Source organism: Impatiens glandulifera, chromosome 1 (assembly GCF_907164915.1).
Source record: "Impatiens glandulifera chromosome 1, dImpGla2.1, whole genome shotgun sequence".
NCBI lineage: Eukaryota > Viridiplantae > Streptophyta > Magnoliopsida > Ericales > Balsaminaceae > Impatiens > Impatiens glandulifera.
The window spans coordinates 25,562,725-25,572,915 of NC_061862.1; the positions used below are offsets into that span (position 1 = coordinate 25,562,725).

General features: G+C 27.6%; 1 protein-coding gene across 1 annotated transcript; it reads left to right on the top strand.

The window, feature by feature from the left end:
* Window positions 1–1,460: 1,460 nt before the first annotated feature.
* LOC124921652 (YDG domain-containing protein At5g47150-like) lies at window positions 1,461–2,132 on the top strand. Its single transcript, XM_047462339.1, has one exon. The coding sequence runs from the start codon at window positions 1,461–1,463 to the stop codon at window positions 2,130–2,132; it is 672 nt and encodes a 223-aa protein (XP_047318295.1).
* Window positions 2,133–10,191: the final 8,059 nt, after the last annotated feature.

Here is a 10,191-nt window from a genome sequence, read left to right on the forward strand (position 1 = left end):
GGTATGGTCTGAACTTGCAACCTAACAAAAACAAGTACAACCTTTTAATCAACTAGACTAATAAAACTTAATATTTTAAATTCAACCCAAAATTTGATAAACGCGTGACATTTTAACAATATAAGTTCAACTTTTTAACTAACTAATCTGTATATATATATATATATATAATGATGCTTAATTTTTAAAGTGTCTGAATTGCCGGGTCGAGAGCTGTGGTTAATTTGGACATATGTGAGAGTAAATGGATACTTGGGTCGGATTGTGGGTTGACCCGCCCATAAACTTAAAACGGTTAAAAATAAAATTAAGAATGATATAGGTATGGTTCGAACTTGGAACCTAACAAAACAAGTACAACATTGTAACCAACTAAGATAATAACACTTTATATGTTAAAATCAACCCAGAATTTGATAAACGCGTAACATTTTAACAATATAAGTTCAACTTTTTAACTAACTAATCTATATATATATATAATGATGCTTAATTTTTAAAGTGTCCGGATTGCCGGGTCGAGAGCTTGTAGTTAATTTGGATATATGTGAGAGTAAATGGATACTTGGGTCGGATTGTGGGTTAACCCGCCCATAAACTTAAAATGGTTAAAAATAAAATTAAGAATGCTATAGGTATGGTTTGAACTTGCAACCTAACAAAACAAGTACAACATTTTAACCAACTAGGCTAATAACACTTTATACTTTAAATTCAACCCAAAATTTGATAAACGCGTGACATTTTAACAATATAAGTTCAACTTTTTAACTAACTAATCTATATATATATAATGATGCTTAATTTTTAAAGTGTCCGGATTGCCGGGTCGAGAGCTGTATTTAATTTGGATATATGTGAGAGTAAATGGATACTTGGGTCGGATTTTGGGTTAACCCGCCAATAAAAAATTTATCGTAATATTTTTGAATGATTTTTTATATTATTACTTTTGTAAATGCACGGAATAATGCTAGTTGTATAGAATAATAGTATTACATTAAATTATTTGTTAACATATAAAAAAAGTAATTTAATCTTAAATTTGACTATGATTAAATTACAAAAAAAAATAATTAGGGGTCTAATTCTATTGGCTATAACTGGCTAAAAACTGCTCAATATTATGTTATAAATATGGCAGAAAATTTAATCATCAGTAGTAAATATCATCTTTTCTTTTTCGTTCTTCTCATTTCCTCTCGAAATCTGTGAACAAGCCTTTGACTGCCGAAGAAATAACCCACTACACATTTTCCGGTGAGTTCTTCTCATCTTCTTTCTATTATTTTATCATTTAGAAACTTGCAGATTGATTATAAACATTGTCAGGCTATAAATATTGTTTTCTTGCTGTATATACATATATAATGTTTCTTGTAGTTCCACTATAGAGAGGGTCAGTTTTCCTAAGAACTACTCTGCCATAACAAGGATTTAAAACAGTGCCAACCTTGATCATGGAAGATTTGCCAAAAAATCCTAGAAGTATGATGAAACTTGATTATTTGGGTCTTTCCAAGAAACAAAAATCCAGAAGCAGTGAAGAAGCAGTTGACTCCAATTTGAATAGGAAGATGGCCAATGATTTGGGTAAACAGAAGATAGAATTTCAAAGTGGGTCTTCACCATTACCCATTGTAGGATCATCAATGAAGACAGAAGATGAAAAAAATGAGCCTCGAGAGAGAGTTTTGAAGATTCTAAGGGTTTTTCGAATTATTTACGATGAATACTGGACAGAAGGTAGAAATGGGCAAACATCTAAGACAACTAGAAATCATAGTCGACCGGACTTAAAAGCTGCTAAAGTTGTTGGAGAAAGATTTGGGAAGTGTTTACCAGCAATTGGTTCAATTCCTGGTGTAGAAATTGGTGACAAGTTTAACTTTAGAGTTGAACTTGCTCTTGTTGGGATTCACATGCCCTTACAAAATGGGATTGACACCATTAGTTATAAGAAGACTGATGAAAAGATTTGTACATCGATTGTTGCTACAGATGCTTGCTACAATAATGATATGAAAGATCCCGATTACTTGGATTATTCTGGACAAGGAGGAAATGTTAATAGGAATAGGAATAGGAAAGAGGTTGAGGATCAAAAACTTGAAGGAGGAAACATGCTTTGATGAATAGCATAACTCGACAAAATGAAGTGAGGGTCATCAGAGGAAGAAATGAAAATGGGAAACCAATTTATATCTATGATGGATTATACCTAGTTGAAAATTGTCGACAAGTTAGAGGAAGTAGTAGGAATCTTATTTTTAAGTTTGGCTTGAGAAGGATTCCTGGACAACCAAAGCTTCCAAAAGGATTTTAGTATTCATGTTTACCATTCAAAAAATGCTTGTCAATTTTCTTTTGTTAGTTTCTTGTGAGCTTTATATTGTAAGCCATGACTAACTTAACTTGTGTAATAGAAATGTGAAAACATTGCTGCTAGCTATAATCAATATCTAAGTATATAATCGTGGATTTGAAAACTTTTGAATTGATGCTAAACGTTTATGATTTTATATTAGGTTTTTTCGTTGGTTAATATTTTTGTTTATGTTTTGATTGTTTTTCCCAAATAATTAATCTTGTGGTGTGTTTTGAGTGTATTTTATGACAAAGTGAACACCCGTTTTTTTTATTGTTTTGTCGTTATAATTAAACGACTATTATTTATATTATTTACATGAACCTTTGGAAAAAAAATTCACCCAGTAGGATTCAAATACCATTGTTCTACAAAATTGTGAAAAGTTGTATATTTAATTTATTTTAAATTGGTTCAAAAATTCTTTGATAATTCCATGAAAGACACCAAGAATCCTTATAAACCTATGTAACAATTTTCATTTTAAGTAAAATGGTTCAAAATTTTGTAGTAAAATAGGAAGTTTTTTTTTTCTCAAAGCATAGTCCATGCTTCTCAAAAACTATATTTATATTTACACTTAGCTAATAATTCCTAATAAATATTTAAAGAACTCCATAAAATACTCTCTAATTTAAACACAAATGTGCAATTAATGAATAAGTGGGGGACTCCTTTAGGCACATGGGACTATATTTACTAACAATTAAATCTCACTTAATAAACTTTTTTTTTGTCAAAATTTTGGTTTTTACTTGTTGTGACTATATTCTTTTTTAATTGTGGAAACTAATTCAATCTTAAATATAATGATTTTGGACTTAAATCATAGTGTTTTATATAGATTCAAACTAGAATAAATTTTAGTGTTAAAAACTAAAAATTAAAGTATGATCTTATGCAAAAATAAATAAAAGAAAATAAAGGTATCTTGTAATATAATTTTCATCCAATATTCCTTTTTTGGGGGGCAAGGAAAGTCATGTATAGGTTTGTTTATTGAGGAGTAAATGACTTGATTTGGCTATAATAATTATCCATCATTTTCATGTATCATTATCATTATTTTTTTATAATTATCATTATCTTTTTTTTTTTTTTTTTTTAAAAGGAGATTTGTTTATTTTCAGATAACTCTAAGTTTTGGATTAAGGTTTTTGAAAAAATTAGAGAGAAAAAAAAGTAATGATTAGTGATAATTTTGAGAAATTGATGATTATTTTTAGTAAAAGACTTAAAGGGTATTAATATATATGAATATAATAAAAAATACTAATTTAAAATAAAAAGTATTTTTGTATTTTTGTTAATGAAATAAATGATATGATTGTTGAGAAGTGATTGATTAAAAATTGATTTTGAATGAGTTTTTTAAAAAATTCAAAGATAAGAATATCTTAGTTATTCTCAAATATAAAAACCCACTTAAATTTAAATATGTGTGTATGTATGTAATTGAACTTGAAACTGTAGTTTTAATTATAGATTTATAAGAATTAAAAAATAAAAAAATCATAAATATTTGTAACCAACACACGAAATAAACTTTAAATTTATCTTAAAGTCTAGTTCCCAACTATAATTTTTAGTCTTTTTCGGCTCTGCTTCCTCTGTCCATCCAACACTATTTCAAGTGAATTATTTGTTATCGTAATCCTTCTAGATATCAACATTTTCTCACGTGAAAAAGTTAAAGTATTTTTTCCTTATTTGGGAAAAAAATAATTTTAATCTAGAAAAAAATACTAATTAAAAATGATATGATATTGACGGAATTATACACTATTATATTAATTTTATTGGGTAAGAAACAAAATAAATATAAAAGAACTCACCTCAAAAAGAATAATGTATAAACAAATATTTTAAATATTGTTTAATGAAGACGAAAGTAAAATACTTATTACCTTTCTTTTATTATCATTTTTATTTATCTGTTTTTTTAACGTATAATTTAAAATTTGAATATTTAACTTAGAAAAAATAAATAAAAGAAAATAAAGAAGGAAGAAAATAAAGAAAAGAAAAAATAGAATATGCATAGCTCCCCCTCTCTAAATATATATTTCTCAGAGAGAAAAATAATAAACTTAACGGAAATTTCAGATTACGAATCGACTTGGAATGTCATGTGGGTAAAAGAGAATTTTTTTATAAAATGTCCTGAAATACACGTGGATAAGAGTGAAAAAATTTAAAATGTCCCGAAACGCACGTGAGTAGTAGAGAAAAAATTAAAAATATCTAGAAACACTAATTTCGAGTCCCTAATTTAAGTGTTTCGTGACCCGAAATGACTGTTTCTATTTTGCATTTTCGTTGAGTTTATTATTTTTCTTTGAAAAATATATATTTAGAGTGATAGAGTCATGCATATTCTATTTTATTTTGTCTCAAAATAACCGTTTCGAGACTTAAAATATGCGTCGTGGACTTTCTTTCGCTGAATTTTTAATTGAGTTTATCATTCCTCTCTCTCGAATTGATATATTTATGCTATTATGCTTTACATAAAATGCAGAATTATAATTAAAAGGGAGTCTAATTAAACTGTAGCAAAATAAAGAAATATAATTAAGAAAAGAAAGACTAAATATTATAAATAATCATTCTTAAAAGATAGACGAAATTCCTATTTAAAGCTAAACTTTAGTTGTTTATACTAATTAAAGCTCTAACTTAAATTGTATCACCGTAAAGCTTCAATTATCACTTTACATTTAACTATACAAGATTTTTTCCCAAAGCAACAAACTCGTCAGTCTTCATAATTTAACATGATATTTTTCTTTTTAAACTAATTCAAGACATTTGTTAAAACAATTTAGTAATTATCTAATTTTTTTTAAAAAAAAAAATCGACTATTCCTATCGATCACACCTTTTTTAATACATTCAAACCAAATTCAATAGTTTAAAACGCATTTATCTAAAAAAATATACTAAATTTAAATCATAAATACGTCCAAAATTTTAAATCGGATAAAAAGTTATATCGTTTCAAAATTCTGTAAAAAATAAATACTAAATCTTCTTGATTTAATTTTTAAATATGTTTTTAGATCATACATTTTCTAGTCATACAAACCATTTTCAACAAATTAAATAAGTAAATCTCGAAAAATACTTTATTAAAAAATAATACGTCTAAAACGTCTATAAATATCATTTATTTATAAAAATGTCAAATTAATTAAAAAATAAAAATAAATGTTATAATCAGAAAATATACTTTTGGTCAATTTGTTATAATTTTGATAGTTCAAAGCCACACATGACACCATTCAAAGTCTGAGCTCATTTGATTAAAACGAACCAAATTCGAGCTAAAAAAGCAATTGTGCAAAATATATATATATATATATATATATATATGGCTAATTATTATTTAAGGCTTGAATTTGGGCCGTTTTTATCAAATAAGACTCGAACTATTAAAATTCTAGTCATTTAAAGTTTCTTATATCTTCTTATTTTAACATAATAATTTTATTATTTTATTTAATTTATCACATTTGTAAAATATAAATATAACAATTCTCTATTTTTTCGATTTTTTCAATTATTTTCACACATTACGCATTTTTTAAAGACATTTAAACCGCAATGGACAATTTTAAATGTGTATATCTCAAACAAAACATTTCATTTAAGATAACAAATATGTTCTTAGTAAGTTATGTTGTTTTGAAGTTTTTGAAAAATAAATATTAAATCTAATTCTTTTCAAATTTTATACATATTATACATTTTTTAGTCACACAAATCACTTTTGAGAAATCAAAATGTGTAAATAATGAAAAAGTACCTAATTTAAAAAAACAATGTCCAAAACATTTACATATATCATTAAATTTACAAACCTCCCAAATTAATTAAAACAACAAAAATGATACATTACAAATAAGAAGTGGGACATTTGTGAACTTGATAAAAATCTGATGAGAATCTTATGATACAATTTAAAGTTTGAGCCTTATTCGATAAAATCGACATAAATTTTAGCTTTCATTTATTTATATCAAAGTGATCAACAATTTAGAAAATAATCAAAGTTTGAAAAGTCTCGTTAAAAAATCAAAGCAGAATGTAAAAATAGGATTAATTTTCTAAAATAAAATAAAATAAAATAAAACATAAACAAAATAAATTTTGTACTCTTTTTATTTTTATTTTTTTAAGTCAACATTTTGTATTTATAGGATGTAATCAATTAAATGAGTCAATACCTTCAAAGAGATAATAACTATTTTTAATGTGTAAACACAAATATATGGAATCAAATAAATATACACGCCATGACCAAATACATACCCATATGTTAAATCATTTTGTTTCAATGTCTAGTCAAGAGGGAAAGAGTTGTGACCTATTTCAAGGAATTTTCTACTTTATTTAAAGTTTAGTCAAGTGGAAAAGAGATGGGGTGATATTCAAGAGATTGGGAGGTTTTAAAATTATTATTATTATTTTTAATTGGTTTTGGTTTAAAAACTGAATTATATAGAAAAAAACGTTATTAAAATTATTAATATAAAAAAAATTAAAGACTAAATTAGTAAAATATATATAAAAAAAGATATTAGAAAAAAACTAGTAAATATTGTTGTCTTAGCCGATTAGCATATTGAAGGCATAAGATTAATGTATTCATAATAAAAATAAAAGTTTCTTCATAAGCTTTTACGGTTAAAAATTTAATTTTAATATTATTTAAATTAAATATTTATAATGGAACTACTATTATTTAAATTTAATTAATTCTAAATAAATTTTAGTTCGTAAAAATGAATTGAATTCAAATTGAATGTTAATATATATTTTTAAATATTTCAAATTTATCTGAGTAAAAAAAGATATTGAAAAATAAATAATTGAATAAATTTATGACTTAAAATTAAAATGAGAAAAAAATATGTATTAACAATAAGTATTAATATATATATATATATATATATATATATATATATATATATATATATATATAAATTAACACTATAATACATAGGAGAAATAGATGAGAGTAATTGAGTTAATTTTTAATAATATATAAATTATGAACTTTAAATTGTTTATAGGTTTAAATGAGCTATTAAGTAAAGTATATAAGGAAAATTTGACAAAATGACCATAATAATTAGCGGTTTTTGGAAAATGATCTATAGCCTAATAAACATTGCAAAAATATCTTTTCGGTCGGTGTAGAGATGAAAAATACCCCTTCGCGTTACGCGACGAAAATGAGCAAAATGCTTTTATTATTATTAATATATATATTCTCCATTTTTTCATTGATTTCTTCCCGTTCTCTCTCTTATTGGTCTTCTTCGCCTTCTCTCTAAACCCTAAACAACGACCAGGCGCGACAAAGGCGAACGGTGAACGACAAAGGCGAACGACAAACAACGAACACAACTTTGCTGCGACCAATCTTCAATTGAATTTATATTGTTATGATTATCTTGAATTGAAAGTTTTTATATTTGATCGAAGTTTGAATTTTCTGTGTTTAATTGAACAGATTTGAGACTATATTTGATGGATTTTGCAGATGGTCATATTGCTGCACTTTGTAAGTTGTTGAATGCAGATGATTGGCCGCCTCTCGCGATGGTTGGTTGCGTCTCACGATGCGTTGAATGCGAATAGGCGCACTTTTCTTTACGCGCCAGACTCTATTTATAAGTCCCTCCTTAACGCGTCCCTTATGTTATAAACTATTTCATATCTCTTCGTCGCGTCTCTCTCAAGACGCTGCTCATCTTCACTACTGTCTGTCTCGACGACTCTTCATTATTTAGATTAGTTTATGTTTAGGGTTAGCCAAAGTTCATCGCGTCTCGCGATAGTTTATGTTTAGGGTTTAGCCAAAGTTCATTGTGTCTCGCGACGGTTTATGTTTAGGTTAGATGTTCTTACATCTTCAACTCATTTTATGTTGACTTGTGCTTGATCTCAATCACATGTTCTTAATGTAAACTTTTTTTTATTACTATCGTATTTGTTTTAAAACTAACATTTCTACTACTACCAATAAAGACTGGCATACTTTGATTTTTGTTAAAGGTTTTCACCAACATAATTGTTGTTGTTGTTCCTTTTGAATTGGCATAACATTGATTGTTGACAATTCTTATAGTTCATTTTGAACTGGCATAACATACTTGTTTTGTTTCTTTTGTAGATGGAAGAGACCACAATTCCTGAGTTTTCTGGTAGGATTCTTAGAAATTCGCCATCAGCCTCAAGAAGATAGGTAACAAGTTTGATCAAATGGATCTTATGGAGAGAGCTCTCAATATCCAATTCAAATATTTATTCAAAACCTCGGGCTTGCAGTTCTCATGAACTACCAACTTCCAATATAATTTCGCTACTTAATGCCATCCCAAGTGATTGGGTTGTCGTAGGTATTGATGATCGGTCCGTCGTAGGTATTGATGATCGGTCTGTCGAAGGTGTAGATATTGATGATCGCTAAGGCGTAGGTGCAAGTGCTTGTGCGACACTAGTAGTAGTAAGCCAGTCACTAACCCGTTCATTGTGACGCAAAGATGTGTTTTCTTCTACTACTTCATTTTGACTTTCAAAGACATCATGTTGAATCATATCAGGAACCACTCCTAATATACTTTTATGAGTTGAGTTAGTAAGTAGTGGTAATATAATTTCTTAAGTTGGGTATGTAAGTAGTGGTATCTTTTCTTAAGTAAGTGGTGACTTCTCTACTACAGACACACACATTGGTGACACAGTGCAACCCGAAATCAACCTTGATAAATAAGTTCTCACATCCTTATCTTGATTAATAACAACAGGGGAGGATTTTGCATACCCGAAATATAATATACTTCACTTAAAGCACTAAATCATATGTAGATTTGTACACGTTCAAAGTATCATAAATGATATCAACTAATTAGACAAATGTAGTATTTTTGGGTAAATTCAAATTTGCATGAATTTCCATCAAGCACCATCAACAATTTTCCATTCTTCGTTATATAAAACAAATATTTCAGCTACAATTGAAAATAATGAATGAATAAATAATACTATTGCGTCAGGAGAGCATCGCGTCAGGAGAGTGTCATGTCAGAAGAGTATAAATAATTATACCAACTTTGGTCGTTTTACGCGATCGCGACAAGCGAATAAAGTTGCTGACCAAAGTTGGTCGCGTTTCGCGATTACATCAAGCGACCAAAGTTGGCAAACTCGTTATGCGATCGCGTCAAGTGACCAAAGATGGCAAGCTCGTTAAGAGATTGCGTAACGCAACCAAAGTATACTAGTGCTAACAAGAAACAAACAATTATACCATACCAATTCTCACGAAACAAACAACTATACCAATGATATCCAGAAACAAAATCACTTAGTAACAATATATTTCAGAACGTAAGTATATTATACTAGTCACTGCCTCCATCAGGGGCGAAGCCAGGATGAAAAATTATCTGAGACTGACTCATTTGCCCTATTTATTCACTGAATTTGCCCCATTTTTTTTTTAATTTAGGTGGGACTGGAACCCACCTTAACCCAAGGGCGAATCCAGAATTTTTTTTCATTGGACTGTAAGATTTTTGGTATTATATTATTACGTGTAATACGTGAACATATTAATCGAATTTTATACAAATACCCTTACTAAATAGATCTTCAGCCAACCCTTCCTAAAATAAAATAAATAAACGAAATTCTAAGATTGATTAGAATACTGGATTTAAAAAACAAAATTATACATGTTAAAAAAAAATGAAGTTAAGAAAACGTGAAAAATTAAATTAATTAAATTTTAAATAAGTGAAAACTAAATA